The sequence below is a fragment of the Mastigoproctus giganteus genome, chromosome 5 (genome assembly GCF_048544385.1).
Source record: "Mastigoproctus giganteus isolate SK-2022 chromosome 5, ASM4854438v1, whole genome shotgun sequence".
NCBI classification, from domain to species: domain Eukaryota; kingdom Metazoa; phylum Arthropoda; class Arachnida; order Uropygi; family Thelyphonidae; genus Mastigoproctus; species Mastigoproctus giganteus.
The window spans coordinates 71,507,795-71,527,826 of record NC_143579.1 but is presented as its reverse complement, the minus strand read 5'-3'; the positions used below and the strand labels follow the sequence as shown (position 1 = coordinate 71,527,826).

The 20,032-nt window shown below is 35.6% G+C and overlaps 1 protein-coding gene across 2 annotated transcripts in view; it reads right to left on the bottom strand.

Annotated features, from left to right (window-relative positions):
• Positions 1 to 20,032, bottom strand: part of LOC150085480 (NAD(P) transhydrogenase, mitochondrial-like) — a 445,310-nt gene that overhangs the window by 381,203 nt on the left and 44,075 nt on the right. For both annotated transcript variants that reach the window (XM_090374063.1, XM_090374062.1), the window contains exon 3: positions 2,627 to 2,814. In XM_090374063.1, coding sequence (XP_090230189.1) covers positions 2,627 to 2,814 — 188 coding nt within the window. The remainder of the gene's footprint in view (positions 1 to 2,626; positions 2,815 to 20,032) is intronic.

Genomic DNA, 20,032 nt, shown 5'->3' with positions numbered 1-20,032 from the left:
GTAACTTTTCTGAATGTCTCGTACATTTCAACTAACAAATCCCCAGATCAGAGTCACCTGACTGTTTTGGTGTTCTGGCTAATCCTTCCAAGCCTTTTTGGATAAAAAATGGGGATTTATTTCCTAATGTCTCCTCTCCAGTGGAATGAATAATTAGGAATAAGGGGGTTCGTGATGGTTTGGAACTGTCTGTCCTTTTAATTTGGCCAGATGGGCTAAGAAGTGTCAACTGAAGTTTAACCTTGACAAATGAAAAGTACTGCATATGGGTAGAAGTAACCCCAGAGAAACGTACCAACTGTGTGGTACTACACTTAAGGTGGTAGAAAATGAAAAAGACCTGGGAGTAATTGTGCAGTCAGATATGAAGTTTTCTGAGCAATGCAGACAGGCTGACAGGGCAGGTCATGGGGTTTTGTCAATGATATATATCAATTTTGCTAGTAGGGAAAAGGAGTTGATTGTCCCTCTGTATAAGGCAATGGTCACCTTGAGTACTGCGTACAAGTCTGGAGGCCTCATTTTAGGAAGGATGTAGATTTACTTGAGATGTACAGAGAAGGGCAACAAGATTGGTGAGGGGAATGAAGGGATCCTCTTACCAAGAGAGGCTTAAGTTGTGCAAATTACAGTGGCTGGAGACTAGGCACCTGCGCGGTGATCTGATTGAGGTGTATGAGGCCTTGAATGGGTTGAGCACGCTGAATTCTGATGGGATCCTTCCACTTGTTCAGATTACAAACCTAAGGGGGCATAAATTCAAATTAAGAAAGGACAGATGTAGAATAGATGCGTGGAAATTTGCCTTTAGCCAGCGGGTGGTTAATTGCTGGAACAAACTTCCGTCTGTCGTTGTGGAAGTTGATAGGTTGAATAAATTTAAGGAGGAACTGGACAGGCATTTGGAGGGAATGGTGTGATTTTTTTTTTTTTTTTTTTGGCTGATGCTGCATAAGCTCATTCACTTGCTTTCTTGCATCACATGCCACTACTACTACTACTACTTTACCTTTTGGCAGTATTTTCAGTTTCTTCAGCAGTTCAATTTAGTGGGATCTTCTCTGAAGTCCCTTGGAAAGTAGTGACTTTACTACTCATGTTTTGCTCTTTTTAGCGTGGGGAGCGTAGCTTCCAACTCCCAGGTTACCGGCCCCGCCACGAGGAGGCAAGAGCAGTGCCACCAAGTGACCAAGTAGTGGCTATAAATTAGTAGGGTTGGTGGTTAGTTTGAGAATAAGAAAAAAAAGAAGAAAGGTGCATTTCCTTTCTGATAGTTTGCTAGGTCCTTTTAGCAAAACTTACTTCATCATTATCAGCCATTTTCAATCCACTGCAGGATGAAGGCCTCTCCAGCAACTTTCCAGTTCCTTATGTTTTGTGCAATGGCCATCCATTTACTACCCACAAACTCATGAATTTCATCTGTCCATCTCTGTTGTTGTCTTCCAGGTTTTCTCTTAGCTCCTTTTGGGTACCATTCTGTTATTTTATTAGTCCATCTGTCATCATGTCTTTGAGCTATGTGTCCTGCCCAAGACCATTTTAGTTCTTTAGTTTTGATAAGAATGTCCTTTACTTGAGTTTGCTGCCTAATCTATGTGTTTCTCTTCTTATCTAACAGTCTGATTCCCAATATAATTCGTTCCATTCTTCGCTGTGTAGTTCTCAGCTTCTCTTCCATTCTTTTGGTGAGTGTCCAAGTTTCACTTCCATAAGTCATGGTGGGGAGTATACATTGGTTCATTAAAAAAAAAAACTTACTTATTAAGTACTAAAAAATAAAGATTTCTATAAATGTAATAAACTAAATATAATTGAGAAGTGCACTATAGAATCACTTTAAATCACTTGGAAAACGACTGGCACTCTGGGCCGAATATTCTTAGAAGAAGAGACCATCTGCAAGATGCAAACTCTGGAAAACAAGAATATGTGGGGGGGGGGGGGGATTTGACTGTCTTTGTGGCCTTAAAAGAGAAAGAACATTAGGAAAGACTGTAAACTAGAAATAAAAAAATTTACTTTTAGTCAAATTATCAGCTACTGGAACACCTACCAGTTAATCATTTAAAAAAAGAAAGAAAAAAAAAAAAAAAGAGTTAAAATAAGACACTAAGGAGTCAAACTTTTTTTGATGGCATCTTTGCTCCATGAATATTCTCTAATTTTAATATCAATACTGGCACTGTCTCATAAAGCCACATCTCTTATAAACTAATTTGTCAATACTGAAGTAGCAGTGTCCACCCCCCTCTACCTCACCTGTTTTCACCACAGCACATCAACTATCAGCACTGGGCAAAAGGGAACATGATTCTTCACACCTGCACACCTTTTTTTCAGTCATCAACCATCTACTCACAATGTTCATAGCACAATTCAAGTTTAGATTGCTATAGTCATGGTGGGGGAAGGAGATAACTAGGTGTCTGCTGTTAATATACTATTGAAAGAAGTAGTCTTTGTTCAACCTAAATTTGATTGTGATATGTTAATTCAGATTTCCTTTTGTTGGCTAATGAATCTTAGCCAACTAATTTTCTGTTAATGTAACTGAATGCACTTAATCTGTAAAGCTGATTTTTATCTTTGCCATTAAAAAAAAATCTAAATAAATGAAACAAACCTTAACAGAAACTTCAAGAAATTCTGCCCCAAAAGATTCTACTTGTTCCTTAACAGCTGCTCGTGTATCAAAAACCCTTACTACAGCTCCCATATTTTTTGCAGTACCAACAGCTGCAAGGCCAGCTACTCCACCTCCTATAACTAATACTTTAGCAGGGGGAACCTTACCTGCTGCAGTTATCTGGCCTAGAAACAAAAATAAACAAGTTAGTTAATGTACACATTGCATTACATTTCAGGCATGTTAGCAAACAATAAATATCAATGGTTTATAACAAAACAAAAAGCAAAAAGCAATGAATTTTATGTACAAACCAATAATATTTTGTTTCTACACATCCACCAGAGGTTTCTCCAACCAGTGCATGGCAACAAGCATGATATCCAGTGCTTCAGCTCCGACATACAGTATATGGATATTCTAGAAGCAGTTACTACTCAGTCCAAACTACATTTTGAAAAGGCTAAGAGTAGAAATATTGCTTCTTGTCCAAATGGTAGTTGAGCATTCTGGTCTCTTTCCAGAGTCATTGGATGAAACTTTTTGCACATCTATGCTATGCTAAAACTTCATGGTTTTACTGCCGTTGAAGTTTGATAAACATCTTGCATCAACTCCACTCCTCGTTTGTGAATGTAGATGCAAAAATACCTATTTAATTTGTCAGGAGCCTGAGCAGGTTGTTGTTATTTGGTTTTTAGGATCATTAGCAACTAAGGCCATATTGCTCCGGGGATATGCGGTGGTCATTCCCTGACCTTTCCGCATCCTCCATATTTGGTGGTCACGGGCTCGAACCCCAGTCTAATCAAGAAGCATATGCTACACACTGCTGCTCCTGCCCACCTGGCTATGGAGGCGCCCCAGCCTGAGCAGGGTCATCAAAAATTAAAACATTGACTTCAAATTGCTCAATGTGATTCAATCCCATTACTTCTACTGTTAACAGAAGCATAGCATTCTTTGCTGCTTTTCTTTCCATTCTTTGCCAGAGACTTCTCATAATCTGCCTCAGCTTGCCTAACCTCCTTTGTAACTTGATTAAAGACTAATTTATATCTATCACAAGCTTCTGTATAACCTTATAATTTATATGCATCCCATGCATTTTCCTTCTCTACCACATGTCTCAATAGTTCATCTGACATCTCCATTTAGGTCTGCTGGAATAGGTACAGAGAAGGCCTTGAACAGTATTTCTTCATTGGTATGAAAAGCCCAGTAACTTCTGTGATTACTCTTCCCTGAATGCTTCTCATTTAGAATTTGCTGTTGGTAACGTCATCAGTTCGTCCCACTGCATAGAATTTAAAAACTGTTTCACACCACAGACTGCACATGGATAGCAGTAATCCCTGATTAATGTACCAACTGTGTGATACTACACTTAGGGTAGTGGAAAATGAAAAATAGCCATAATGACAGAATGCTACTGCAACATTAGACAGTTGGGCTGAGAAATGGCAACTGAAGTTTAACACTAACAAATGCAAAGTAGTGCACATGCGTAGCAGTAATCCCAGATTAACATTCCAACTATAGTCCAACTTCCCTATAACGAATTCGATAAATTCAGCAAAAAAATTCGTTAAAGAGAAATTTCGTTATACAGAGAATATCTTTTTTATTAGAAATTGTTATCTAATTAGAAAATTAAAACGAATCTACATTTATTTTTAATGTATTTTATTTCAAAAACACTTATTTAAATTACATTTACACAATTTTCGCCGGTAAGTATCACAAATTAAAAAAAATCTAATTTTCGTTTGCACAGTACAATTTAAAAAATTGTCTGATTCTCAAAGAAAACCTCACATTTGTTCAGAGCATTAAAAACATTATCAGGAACATTTTCACAAAACTGTAGACCCATATGAACCGTTTTAAAAGCGTGAATCATTTCTGATGCGTCTTCAGCGTCATCATTAATTTCTTCGTGATCATGGTTGCGTCTAACACTGTTCAGCAGTATTTCATCTTCATTTGGATGTTCTCTTGTAGTCAGATCTTGATCTACATAAACATAACTACCCAGTGTTATTTCATTTTTGACGTTTCTGGACGATTCTAATAATGTCCAAAAGTTTTTCAGTTGTGAAAGGGGCAATTCATCTTGTTCGTCCAGTTGTTGTTCAACTTCTGTATTCAATGCAAATCCTGCTTTCGAAAAAGAATTTTGAATAGTGTATTCAGTGACATCGTTTGTCCAAACTTTTGCCAGTTCAGAGATGCAATCTCTAAGGTTAATTGTAACCTCCAAGTTTCTATTTTCTGATAACGCATTGACAATCTTCATTATTATTCTCTTTCGATAATGAAATTTAAAATTTTTAATAATGCCTTGTGGAGTTTTGCCGTCACATCTGGTGTAAAAACAACAACTTCACACTTTTAAGTTTGGCAGAAATACTGGCAGGATGTGCCGGACAGCTGTCAGTTACCAACACGATTTTCCTTTTTTCTTTTGTTATATGCTTATCTAGTTTTAATATCCATTCTTCAAAAATATCACTTGTCATCCATGCTTTTTTTTATTAAAGGTGTAGTCAACTTCCAAAGATTTTGTGCCTCTAAAACATCTTGGGTTTTTTGATTTTCCGATGATTAAAAGCCTTAATTTTGTACTTCCTGCCATATTTGCTCCAACTAGCACAGTGATTCTTTCTTTGCTTTCCGCCAAAACATTTATCATCCTTAAAAGCAAGTGTTCAATTCGGTAAACATTTAAAGAATAAACCTATTTCGTCAGCATTAAAAACATCCTTAGGTTTATATTCTTCAAAAATCCTCTTTAAGGTATTGTTCCTCCAACTGTTGCAATCTTCTTCACTTACATTAACACTTTCTCCACAAATAACCTTTTCCACAATTCTGTGGCGCTTCTTAAATTTATCTAACCACCCAGTGCTCGCATTAAAATCTGTATGTCCAAGGGACTGTTCAAATTTCAGAGCTTGTTGCTTAATTATTGGGCCCGATATTGGTATATTCTTTTCACATATCATTTACACCCATTTTAGAACAACTTTATCAACATCTTCGTATATACACAACTTAATTCGCTTCTTGTCTGCTCCTCCTTCAATTGCATTTAAAATTGATTCTCGATTTTTTAAAATCGTAGATAAACTGCTTGCAGGTATACCATATTTCTCCGCAATATCTTTTTTCTTAAAACCCTGGTCAATATCATGAAGAATCTTTGCTTTATCATTAATACTTAAAACACTTTCTCTTTGACATTGTTTCCGCAACTGTAAAAATGACTCTACTGCAGCTCTTGCCGATACATACACCGCAAACTTCGCTGCACTGGCCATATAGTGAATTGTTAGTATCGCCTACTCAATGACGTTCGCTTTCCAATTCAACAGTATCACGTGACCTTTCCTATCAATCACTTTGAAGAAATATACAACTGTGAATTTCTTTTATTCTGCTTTCATTCATATATATACGAAAGAAAATGTATAGCTAATGTATGCTGTATGTTACTTTTCAGGAAAAAAAAATACAAGAGCGTATAGCCTATGTGATTGATGACAAATTGTTCTAAAAGAACGAAATTAAAAAAAAAAAAAAAAAAAAAAATTCATGAAACCATCTACTGGAAGTCCAGTTAGATGAGAACCAACATATGATATATAATGATTGACATGAAGGTAACGTGGTACAGTTGAGGTGAGAAGCGAATGTCACTCAGTAGGCGTTACTAAAAACCAACTATGGTAGCATTCTATGTATTGCCGCCACAGCATGCTAAAGGTTTACCGCAGCAAATTTCATTTTCCCCTTAGCCAACATCAATTTACAAATCTATCCTATTTATTGTAAAGTTTATGACCACTTTTAAGAAAACCCATTTGGTTCTATAACTGTAACAAAAATGAAACAAAGACCCTCCTACGAGCGTCAATGACCACAAGTGTTCACTAAAAGGATGATTAATTCCAAATGCTAATGCGCAATTTCGGAGAGAAGGAGGCAGTATATTTGAGTGGCTGTTTAGCAGTAAATGCTTGAAAATCTTCAAAAATGCTTTTACTAATTTCTTTAAAAATTCGTTATAGAGAGACTAACACTTTGCTATATGGGGTTAATTTTACATGTAATTTATTTTCAAAGTGCAATGTTTTGCGAAAAAATTCGTAATATAGAGGAATTCGTTAAATAGAAGTACTATTTTTCCATTCCACTGTATATGTAGTAGCATATACAGTGGAATGGAAAAATAGTACCATATACAGTGGAAAATGAATATGGTACTACATATACATTTTCCACTCAGGGTAGTGGAAAATGAAAAAGACCTTGGGGTAACTGCTCGATGAGATGTGAAGTTCTCTGAGCAGTGCACACAAACTGCCAGGACAGCACATGGGGTTTTGTCTATGATATACAGGCATTCTGCTAGGATGTGATTATTCCATTGTATTGAGTACCTGCATGCAATACTTAGGCCACATGTTGAGTGCAGCATACAGGTCTGGTGGCCTCATTTTAGGAAGGATGTAGAGCTGCTGGAATAGGTACAGAGAAGGCAAACAGAGGGGGTGCTCTTATCAAAAAAAAGGTTCAGTTCTGCAAGTTTCAGCATCTGGACACTAAGAACCTGTTAAGTGCCTAGTGGCTAGATGCTAGGCACCTGTGAAGTGATTTGATTGAGGTGATTAAGGCCTTGAATGGATTGAGCAAGTTCAATGCTGATGGGATTCTTAATCTTGCTCAGACTACACACGGGGGGAAGGATAAATTCAAACTGACAAAGGATGGTTGCAGCAGTTTGTCTTTAGCCAGCGGGTGGTTGATTGCTGCAACAAACTTCCATCTGATGCTCTGAAAGATAGCTTATATAAATTCAAGGAAGAACTAGACAAACTGTTGGAGGGGATGGACAAGTGAAATGGGAAGGGGTTATTTTGGCTGATGCTGTATAAGCCTGCTTTCTTGCATCATTTGGCACTACTAATACTAATAATAATTTTTAGATTTTCCTTTAATTTTAATATTTAGATTTTCCTTTAATTTATGAAAGAAGCCATGAGAAAATAAACAATATAATTAAAATGAAAATATATAATTAGTAACAAACTAGTCATAGCAGATTCACTATTAATATTAAAGGAAACGTGAAACCAATTAACTCTTCAATAAATTAACTTAAAGCAAGAATCCAATTTCACTTGCACAGAATCCAATTTCACTCTTATATGCATTCTTAAGTAAAGCACAGCATACACAATTGAATGTTCACTTTCGTCACTGGTAATAAAAATTTAATTTTGCTTGGTGGTCAGCAGTGCTGTAGCAACAATTTCATCATTATTATCCATCTTAACAAACTCCCCAAATTCTGCAACAAAATCCATGTGTTCCTTCAAAGTCCCATCCTATCAGATTCAATTACTGGACCACACTTTACAATTATATTCTCACCAAAGCCATTGCAAGAAATAACATCACAAATAGCATCTTATACATTCTTCTCTGTCAGCAAATTGTACCCATTTTCTACTGAAAATGGCATATAAAGCCTATTTTAACAGGCAAGCTTTATATGCTCTTCTCGGGTCATAAATAATGTCTTGATCCAGTTGCTGTATAGCAGTGTCATAAAGGCTAAGAAACTAAAGGTGAAGAACATCTTCAGAATTAGTGTCTCAGTACTGTACAATGATCTACAGCCATCAAAATGTTGCCTTTTTTTTTTTTATTTTTTTTTTCAGGGGCACTTTCCTTAATCAAGACTGAAAAATTTTCACTGCAAACCAAGAAACTTCTAGTGGTCTCATAACTGCATGCAATTTGGTTAACTACTTTAAAAAGTCTTGGCCTGGAAAATTTTTCTTTTTTCAGTAACAAGTATATGACTGGAGATGTGTGAATATATCTCCAATTCACAAAGGGGAATCAAAGGGTGACAAGAGTAATTACGGACCTGTTAAGTTTAACTTCTGTTCAAGGAAAAATAATAGAGTCACTGGTAAAAGAAGTAATGCAGGATCATCTAGACAAAGCTGCAATTATACTTCAGACAGCATGGGTTTGTTAAAACAAAATCTTGTCTGACCAATTTTATTGCATCCAGTTCCTTTGTGACCACTATGATGTGGTCACAAAGAAACTGGATGCAAAAAATAATTTTGATATCATATTCTTGGATTTCAGGAAAGCATTTGATACTGTTGCATATAAAAGACTGCTGCACAAATTGGAGCAATGTGGGATTAAAAACAAGTTGCCGCTATGGATAAAGGGATGATTAGGTGGAAGAAGGCAGAGAGTGGTAATCAACGGACACTGCTCTTCATGGACTAACGTTATTAGTGGAGCCACCCCCTAGGATTCAGTGTTGGGCCCATTGTTGTTTTCTATATTTATCATTGATACTGATGAAGGCATATCAGGCTTAATGGCCAAGTTTGCAGATGATACAAAGGTTGGCAGGGTAGTTAATGGTAGTAATGCTACTGCAATAGGATCTGGAAAAATTAGGCAGATAGGCTGAGAAAGTACTTTGCATTTGTCAATGTTAAAATTGAAGTTTAACATTGACAAATGCAAAGTACTGCATATGGGTAGCAGTAACCCTAGAGTAATGTACCAACTGTTTCGTACTACACTCAGGGAAATGGAAAATGAAAATGACCTGGAGGTAATTGTGCAGTCAGATATGAAGTTCTCTGAGCAATGTACACAGGCTGCCAGGACAGCTCGTGGGGTTTTGTCAATGATATACAGGAATTTTGCTAGCAGGGATAAGGAGGTGATTATCCCATTGTAGAAGGCAATGGTCAGGCCACATCTTGAGTACTGCATCTGCAGGTGTGGTGTGTTGAGGTCTCCACACCTGCATCTGCAGGTGTGGAGACCTCATTTTAGGAAGGATGTATAGGTGCTGGAACAAGTACAGAGAAGGGCAACAAGATTGGTGAGAGGGAGCATGGGGGGGGTGCTCTTATCAAGGAAGACTTCAGTCCTGCAAATTGCAGTGTCTGGAGATTAGGCACCTGCAAGGGGATCAATCAGATTGCCTCATCAGCAAGCTCAATGCTGATGGGATTCCTTCTTTTGTTCAGACTAGACAAGACTGAACAAGAGAAAGAATTGAGGAAGGGCAATTGCAGAATAGATGTGTAGAAGTTTCCCTTTAGCTAGAGAGTGGTTGATTGCTGGAGCAAAATTCTATCTGTTGTTGTGGAAGTTGATAGCTTAAATAAAATTCAAGGAAGAATTAAAACTATTGGAAGGAATGAACAGGTAAAATGGGAAGTGTTTAATATTTTTGCTGATGCTGTATAAGCTGGCTTTCTTGAATCATTTGCCACTACTAATGCTAATACTAAATGCTAAGTGGGTATAATTTTGTACTGCCATCTGCTTTGCAGCATAATTAGGCTCACTATATGTCTCATTTTCAATGGGACAGTGTTGTTTTTTGCTATGTCTCAGCCATCCCATTGTTTTAGTAAAAATATTGTTTTTGTCTCTTTTTTTTAACAAAAAAAAAAAAAAAAAAAACTTTAAAAAAAGCTTAAATATTGGCACAACATAACCTATAATCTTGATTATATAGTAGGATGGCTGCCATCGCAGGTAGCAGTCATTCATGTAACCACAGGTAGAGGCATGTTAATCAAATGCCAAGAATTTTATCTGCCGGTGGTTACCACCATGACTGAAAGAAACCAAAATTTGTTATGCAAAATACATTCATCCAAAAAATATTCTTGGTATGAACTTGATGATGTGCAGTTGCCCTCCACATCAACCTAAAAACATTTAATTTTTTTTTTTTACTCTTTCTGAATAACATTTCTTCTCCCTGTCCTGTTTTGGCCTCATGGAATTATAGTCAACCTAAGCATAATACAACGGTAATGCATTCTTCACTTAATTTTCCACTATTGCAAGACTCTCTTTGAACAGCAATTTATTCTTTTTTTGGAAATAATTTTTAATTAATTAGAATTGTACCAACTTTGCTTTAACCATACAAAATAACATAATTTATTTCTCAAGGAACAAAAATGTATTTTGTAATGAATGGATATTATCTAGGCTATCCTTTAGTAGACGAATGATATATGCTTGCATAAATAGATATTTTTACAAACTGAGTTTGTATTAATGAGGTTCTATAGTGTCTCTAAATATTTTTAGTTATAAGATGAGTCCTCTCTTTCAATTCTTTTTTGCTTCCTCCACATTCTATAATTTTTCTTGCAATAGATGGAGTGAATCAAACGAAAACAAGAGTTATTTATTTACCAATAAATGGTACCTGATTTTTCAAAAAAATCTAAATCACTATTAATGCCCTTATTCTATCCACAGTACAACTGACTTTTTATACCTTGACATGAAAGTCCTTTAGTTACAGTTGATACTATTGCTTGACATCCTCCTTCACTTTATTGTTCAGGCAGAACCAACTTTTATGTCTTCAAAAAACATGAAAACTGCATGGCAACATCTGGATTGTATGAAGGATGCTCACTCACTCCCCAGTGCAGGCTATAGCATGTTGTTATGCACTGCTACATAACAAAATGATACCATCAATCAAATGTCTGTCCCTTGTTTTCAATGGTAAGTTGGATCAATTCTAAGAATCTGTGCATAATTTTGTCAGTTGACCAATTCACCTCTACAAATGACATACCAGCAGTCCCTGTGAGCTGAAAAATAGCATGGACATTACCTTCTAAATATTTTTTAAAGAAGCATTTCAAAAAGTGTTTCAGTCATTATAATAACAATGCCTTCACTTGCATGGATATGCCCATCACCGTGTATACAATATTGTCTCTTAACATTGCACATCATTTCCCACACACATACATACAGGACAGCCAGTGAACCTACAGTTCACTACAAGCATTAGTGCCAATCCTTAAATTTATACTCATATGGTCACATAATTTATATTTTTATATATATAGGAAATTTATATATATTTAAATTTATATATATATAGGAAAATCTCATTTTCATGAGATGAATCCTCATAAAATATACATTTACCCTTTCTCTATCCACATTCATCCTTAGTCTCAGTCTATCCCCAACTGAATTCACAAAGATTTATTTATTTACTTAATTTTTCAATTAAGTAAATAAACAGTTATTTTTACCACGGTTGTATATATTTTGTAATGCTCTAGAAAGCTATCTTGTGCATTATTTCTAATTATTAGGGAGAAATTTTTGTAAGTTCCAAGCAGCAGCAAAAATTTATTATCTTTTTGCATTAAATGATCAGCTGCATACTGACATTCTGTCTTTATGCATAAATGAGTCTTAAGCTCCCTTTCATGCTTTACTGTATTTACTTTTACTGTAAAATAATTACCAACCATCCAACATATAATGTCGATAGATTAAAATTTTGTGTGGCCCTTAAAAGTGTGTATATCTTGTTAATTCCTAAATTTGTTACCAGTTTCTGTGTAAATATTGCCAAGAACTTATATCAGAAAACATTGGGTACATATTTTCTTTTTAGCACTCAAGAGATGCACAAACTGAGTATAAATACTGAAAAGAAAATTGTATATACTGAGTACATACGAGGTGTGGCAATAAAATTCCCAAACTGATATTGTTATGGTCATGTACGATGAGTTTTAAAATAAACAGCAGTAGTATACTGAAGTTCAAATTTCTTCCAACAGATGGTGGTACAGATTTTACAGTAGGCTGATAGGGTGCAAGTTTTTTTAATAGCATAACATTCCATGTCATAATTTCACAATGGAGCAATGAACAAATATCAGATTTTGCTTAAACTGGGAAAATCTGCAACAGAAACATGAAATGTTAAAAACCGTTTATAGTGATGAAATGTTAAGTCATATCAGTGTTTTAAGGGTATAAGTGATTTTAAGACAGATGCAAGGATGTTTGCAATGACCCAAGAAGAAAGGGTCCATCAACCTCTTGAAATGAGGAAAGAGCAGCAAAAGTTTGTAAAATTGTGGTAAGAGTTCATCTTTTGATCCTCAGAATGATGGCTGAGAAGGATATGAATCAGAAGACAATTCATCAAATGCAACAAATATTTAAAGAAAAAGATCTGTGGAAAATTTGTGCCTCACAGATGAGCAGAAACAAAGACTTCATCCAGAGATGTTAAAATAATCCTCAAGTTCCTCAACTGTATTTTCCCTGTCGATGAGCATTGGGTATTTCAGTACAACCCAGAGACAAAGTGTCATAGCATGTAGTGGACTTCAAAATCATCACCAAAGCCCAAAAAAAAAAAGTTTCATATACAGAAGTCTAGAATCAAGAGAATGCTGATAGTGGTTTTCAACAAACAGGGTATGATTCACAAAGAATTTGTACCTGGGAGAGAGTCAAAGCTGCATTCTACATACAGGTACTTCAACGACTACTGATGTGCATTTCCCAGGTGAGCCCATAATTTCGAGAAAAAGGCAGCTGGTTCTTGTTGCATGACAATGGTCCTGCCTATTCCACACTTGTTGTTGTTTGTTTTGGTTTTTTTTTAGGAGCATTAGCAACTAAGGCCATACTGCTCCGGGGATATGCGGTGGTCATTCCCTGACCTTTCCGTATCCTCCGTATTTGGTGGTCATGGGCTCGAACCCCGGTCTAATCAAGAAGAGTGTGCTACGCACTGCTGCTCCTGCCCACCTGACTACGGAGGCGCCACACTTGTGAAGCCATTTCTCATGAAGCATGGTACTGTACAGAGCAACCATCCACCCTACTTCTCAGTCTAGCATTAGCAGACATTTTTCTTCCTCTTTCCCATGATAAACTGCCCTCAAAGGAAAGAGATTTTGGGGTGTTGAGGACAAAGAAAAACTTAACTACTGAACTGAAGATCATCTTTTTGAATGCCTTTGCTAACCCTCTTCAAAAACTTTTAGAATGGCATAAGTGCATTCAATCAGACAGTGATTACTTTGAATAAAATAGGCTTTTTCTGACAATTTAAAATTTATAAATTTATTTTTTAGCTGGGCATTAACATTTTGTTTGTGAATAATATCATAGTTTGATTATAGAATAATTTCAGGAATATCAACACAACAAATGTGTACTTATTGACATCATTACTGACAAATTAGAGGTGGCCAATCTTTTCCTGCAGCACACCATACATTATGCTGGAAATACATCAAGTGACACCTAGAGGGCAGATCTAGAAGCTACTAGAAAACAATACCCACCCCAAATATTACTGACCAAAATTATTTGATGATTAGTTCCGATAAAATAATTTTGTTAACTACATTAAAAGGAATTTTACACAAAGTACTTGTAATAACAAAAAGTTAAAAAATAAAAAACAAAAACAAATTTTGTGTTTATACTCTAGGACAATCATATAGAGTAAGAGGAATTTATAAGACAGAGAGAGAGAATACAAGGACAGCACTGTATTTAGTAGTCACATAAACTTGAACCACACAGGTTCAAGCAGATGTGTTAGTGAGCTCCTCAATGTCATGAGGAACTCACTGATGCCCCTATTTACCTGCTTTAAATTAAAGCTAAAATGCAGTCAATATGAATCAGTGTTTCCCATCACACTACAACCTGTCAATACTGTAGATGTTTGACTTAATTTCTGATTTTTCAAATCAGTTGTATAATTTTTTTTTTTATCTTTCACATTGAGAGGCATGAGTTGGATAAGTAGCAGATATGTTCATATCTGCTACTTATTCTGTGAATGGTGATTACCCTACATTCATAACTTCATGGGAACTCATTCCTAGTCTTCCTTGAATTCTACTTCCCATAGATATAATAGCATTAATACTATTATACCTAAGAAATTTAAAATAGTCAGTTCGATTAAGCATTTTGCTAGCACGTTATTTTCTTCTGATAATACACTTGAACACTCTTAATACAATTTAAGCATTTCAATTTCCTAATACAAAATATTTTAAAATTTCCCATTCTGATTTCCATTTCTTATGGGCAAGGTGTGTTTGCACTTCATGTAGTACTTTTCTGAAAAGTGAACTACTGCATTAAGTAAGGGATCACTGTATACATGAAATCTATCTCCACCCAAATATACAGGATAGTAGTAGCACCTCATCAATATAAATGCAATTCCAGCATAAACACAAAACTGTTTAACTATGATCATACTTTTCAGTAACTTTCTATGACACTCTTATGACTGAGTGGAAATTAAAAGAAGCAACCTATTCATGAAAATCAAGCACTAAGTTAAGCAAGTGATGGGGGAGGAGAATGGAAATTACCAGAACCCCATTTGCACACTTACGTAACTTTTTCAAATTAATCTCCATGCCCTAAAGTTATATTATTTTATTTTTTTATGAAAATCCCAAATATGAGAGGTATTAGAACCTATAGTACTTAGTACCATGCATGGGTTGGAGACTGAGAAGACAACATAGTAAGTTGAGATGACATAGTAAGATATATATGTCTAGGATTATGTGTAGGATATGTAGCCTTCTAATAATTTTATTAAAGTTATAGTGAGCTCAAGAATTTTTTTCACTTCAAGAATCTCTCATATTTAGGTTATTATGCATTCACTAACTTTATAAACTAGGACTATTAATTGAATATTAATGCATCAATTCCTATCAGTTTTAAATGCAAATTTTTATAAAACAATTTATAAACATTTATATTTAACCAAAAAGTACTTTCTTACTGAAAAGTTGAAAAGTCTTAATGAAAAGGAAGGTGACAACACACACTGGAAAGAATAATAAAAAATAGTTTGCAAGATTGTTTTTAAAATAAATACAGCGGAATTTGTTCAAATGACCACCTGCATGTATACCTGCCTAAAGTGACCAAAATTCAATGGTCACTGAAGAAAAGTAAAGATATCCATAAGGGGTGTGTGTGTGTGTGTGTGTGTGTGTGTGTGTGTGTGTGTGTGTGTGTGTGTGTGTGTGTGTGTGTGTGTTGAAAATCCAGTAAACTAATCACCTGTCTAAACACTACAAATGTTTTTTTTTTTTTAACTTGTTAAAGTTGGAAATCTATTAGAGAATTTAAATACTATATAACTTTTTGTATTATTTTTTTCATAAATTTAACTCTTTTGAAGTTTAAAGAGAACTATGAAACTAAATTGTAAAAAATGCTTTTATTAATAAAAGACAGACAAAATATGCTTTCTAAATAAATTAAAATAATAATTAATAATAATTTCATAAATTAATAACATGGAAATTTCAATTGGAGTTAAAAACATAGTAAAAGAAACCTAAATGCAGTCCAATTTAAACTAAGTAACAGAAAACATTATGAAGTAGATAATAACACCTAACGAATTCTGTTGTCAAGAATGTATCCCCCTCTAACTGTTGGTTTCAGCAGTCAGCAGAGTCATAATTGCAGAAGTTTTGGATTATGCAAGAAAAAATTAACAAGCAAAGAAATCTAAGGATATCTTGGGTGAATTAAAAAAAAAAAAAAACTGAGTTATGCAGAAAAGTGACAAAAAACAAGGATGACAAAATTAATAAGGCAATTTTACCTTGTTCTACAAAGAGTGTTAAATTTAGGCTGCATTTTCTTTCAGTTAAAGAAGGAACTCTGACTTAAAAGAAAATTTCAAGTGAAAGATTTAAACATCAGTTGGAATAATGGATAGTTTTAAAACTATTAGTGAAAACTAATATTGAAATGTTAGTGAATATTTTTTTATTCCAAGGATGGCTAAAGCCAGAAGAGTGCATATCTATCATGACTACATACATGTTGAACAGCACATAAGCTCAAGCATACAATCTCTTTAACTTGTTGCCATGAACACTGGCTACAGCTCGCTTGTGATATATCAAATGAAGCATCACAAGATGTAATGAATTCCTTCAACAGATAAGTTTAGTGAAATGATTTTCAATAAGATGAGACAGAGTGAGAGACTGCTCTTTTATTAATGTCAATACTACTGCTAAGAAGCTATTCCCATTTTTAACTAGTAAGTCTAAATAAGCCCAGAAAATTGAAAAATCATAATGATCATGAACAACTGTTCGGCTCACACAAAAGGCGCCTCCGTAGCCAGGTGGGAAGGAGCAGCAGTGCGTAGCACACGCTTCTTGTTTAGACCGGGGTTCGAGCCCGTTACCACCAAATACGGAGGATGCGGAAAGGTCAGGGAATGACCACCGCATATCCTGGAGAAATATGGCCTTAGTTGCTAATGCTCCTAAAAACCAAATAACAAACAATAACAAGCTCACACAAAAATTGAGAACTTGTAAAATGTGAAAGTTAAGTATCTTCAGTAACTGCTGCAATAACTGTTGCTCTGCTCAGTGATAACTGAGTTTTCAAACACTATAGATGTACATGTATCAGTATTCCACATTCTTCTGTTGAATACTGATGCATGGGATAAAGTTAATCAATTAGCAATTATTAAAGATTCCCCAAAGTAAGTTTTATAGCCAGTTTGCTTGGTATCAGAAAAACAGGAAAACACTGAAATTTTTGTGTAAACATTAATTCTTTATCAGAATCTCAATCGCAATGCATTATCCACTTCCAGCAAACTGAATGACATTGACAATCCAGTATGTGAAAGGAAAGGTATATGAAGAGGAAGTAACACAAAAAGAATTAAATGACTTTATTAAAGAGAACACACTGCAACTGTGTGTTCTCTTAAGCTAGTTTTAAATCTTTGATAATATAAACAATGAAGTAACTAGCAATTAAGCAAATTTTCTTTGATATGTTAAGGAAATTTGAACAATAAAAACAAATGTCGAAATATATAAGTAGTGCAGAGAGGTATGGTATCCCAGGTATTCTTAACTGGCATCCTGAACATCACCCACTCAGCCACCTTTAGAACCAAACATGAGTTCACAAAACTGTTTAATGAATGCATAATTAAAAAATCAAAACTGGCCAACACACCTTACATGTTTCTGTGAAAAAAATCCTGTTTATTAACTAACTCATTTTAATAATACAATACATGCACCATATGATACATGTCAATTTTTCCATTATTTGTTTTTAGAAAAATGTTTTAAAACTAGCTTAATCTGTTTTAATCACCCTCTTTATTCTTATTTTATTAGAGTAAAAATGCTTATAAAAAGCCTGTAGGTAAACTGTTTAACTTTAAAGAATCAATATCTCTATGGTGACCACCTATCTACATTGAGCAATAATGATAGTAAACTTCTACGATGAATAAATATGATGTAATTTTGAAGTTACACAGAATCCATACCTTCCAGAACACTTTCTGGCTCATTTCAAATGATCCAACAAAGAGGAACAAAAAAACCTAAGAGCATAAATATAAAATTATTGGGAAAAGCTAGACTGAACCCCAAGAAGGTTATATTTGATCAGCATGTTTTCAACCAAAGTAATAAACTATCTTCTTGGTTGGCTAAGGTTGACAGTCTGGTGGAATTTAAATGACAGCTAGACTCTCCAGCAGTGGGAAGAGTTAATTCATATGTATTAAGTCTTATGAGAGACAGAGATCATGTAAAAGGTTTTTTTAATGCACAAAAGCTAGTATCCTTGCCCCTTTTAGCCTTTTTTTTTTCATGTAAACCCCAAACACGAGAGGTATTAGAACCTATAGTACTTAGTACCGTGCTTGGGTTGGAGGTTGAGAAGACGAAAGAAGATATTTGTTGACATTGGACTTGAACTTCTGTAGACTAATTTTCAGGAAATACATATAAAGGAAGGTTGTTCCAGAAAACAGCAGTTAAATGAATAAACGAAAAAGATGAAAAGTTGGTTCTGTGAGTTTGAAGTTGGACAGTAAATGGATGTTGGCTGGTGGTTGCATGTGTTCACTGTTTTGAAAGAGAGAGACAGCGGGAATTATAGAAGCCAATTCAGAAGAACAGTGCCCATAGAAGTATCTGTAAAAGAGGCATGCAACAGAAACAGTACTTCAATGAGACAGCGAGTGGAGAGACTCTGTTAGGATGAATCATTAATTAACATAACTGCCCCCTTCTGAATGGAATATAAAGAAGCCTCAGAGAGGTTTTCGGAACAACATCCCAGATGTGGGAACAATATTCCATGGTAGGACAGATTTGCGATTTATACATAGTGAACAGTTTGGAAGAAAAGTAATGCCGAGAGCGAAAGAGAAAACCAAGTTTTTTAGATGCAGAGGAAGCAATATTTGTAATGTGCTTGTGCCAAGAGAGATTAGAAGTCAGGGTAATCCCCAAAAGAGATATATCGTTTGCCTAGAAATCGGAATGTCACCAAAGATAAGCATAGGAGCAGAAGAATCCTTTTTGCGAGATAGTAGTAGTAGTCGTAGTAGTAGTGGCACATGATGCAAGAAAGCAAGTGTAGGAGCTTATGCAGCATCAGCCAAAAAAAAAAAAAAAAAAAATCACACCATTCCCTCCAAATGCCTGTCCAGTTCCTCCTTAAATTTATTTAACCTATCAACTTCCACAACGACAGATGGAAGTTTGTTCCAGCAATTAACCACCCGCTGGCTAAAGGCAAATTTCCGCACATCTATTCTACTTCTGTCCTTTCTTAATTTGAACTTATGTCCCCGTAGGTTCGTAATCTGAACAAGTGGAAGGATCCCATCAGAATTCAGCGTGCTCAACCCATTCAAGGCCTTATAGACCTCAATCAGATCACCGCGCAGGTGCCTAGTCTCCAGCCACTGCAATTTGCAGAACTTAAGCCTCTCTTGGTAAGAGAATCCCTTCATTCCCCTCACCAATCGTGTTGCTCTTCTCTGTACACGCTCAAGCAAATCTACATCCTTCCTAAAATGAGGCCTCCAGACCTGTACGCAGTACTCAAGGTGTGGCCTGACCATTGCCTTATACAGAGGGACAATCACCTCCTTTTCCCTGCTAGCAAAATTCCTATATATCATTGACAAAACCCCATGACCTGCCCTAGCAGCCTGTCTGCATTGTTCAGAAAACTTCATATCTGACTGCACAATTACTCCCAGGTCTTTTTCATTTTCTACCACCTTAAGTGTAGTACCACACAGTTGGTACGTTTCTCTGGGGCTACTTCTACCCATATGCAGTACTTTGCATTTGTCAAGGTTGAACTTCAGTTGCCACTTCTTAGCCCATCTGCCCAAATTATCTAGATCCTGTTGCAGTAGCACACTGCCATTACTGTCATTAACAACCCTGCCAACCTTTGTGTCATCTGCAAACTTCGACATTAAGCCTGATATACCTTCATCAATATCATCGATAAATACACAAAACAACAGTGGACCCAACACCGAACCCTGTGGGACTCCACTAATAACATTAGTCCACGAAGAGCAGCACCCAATGATTACCACCCTCTGTCTTCTCCCACTTAACCATCCTTTTATCCATTGTAGCAACTTACCCTTAATACCATTCTGCTCCAATTTGTACA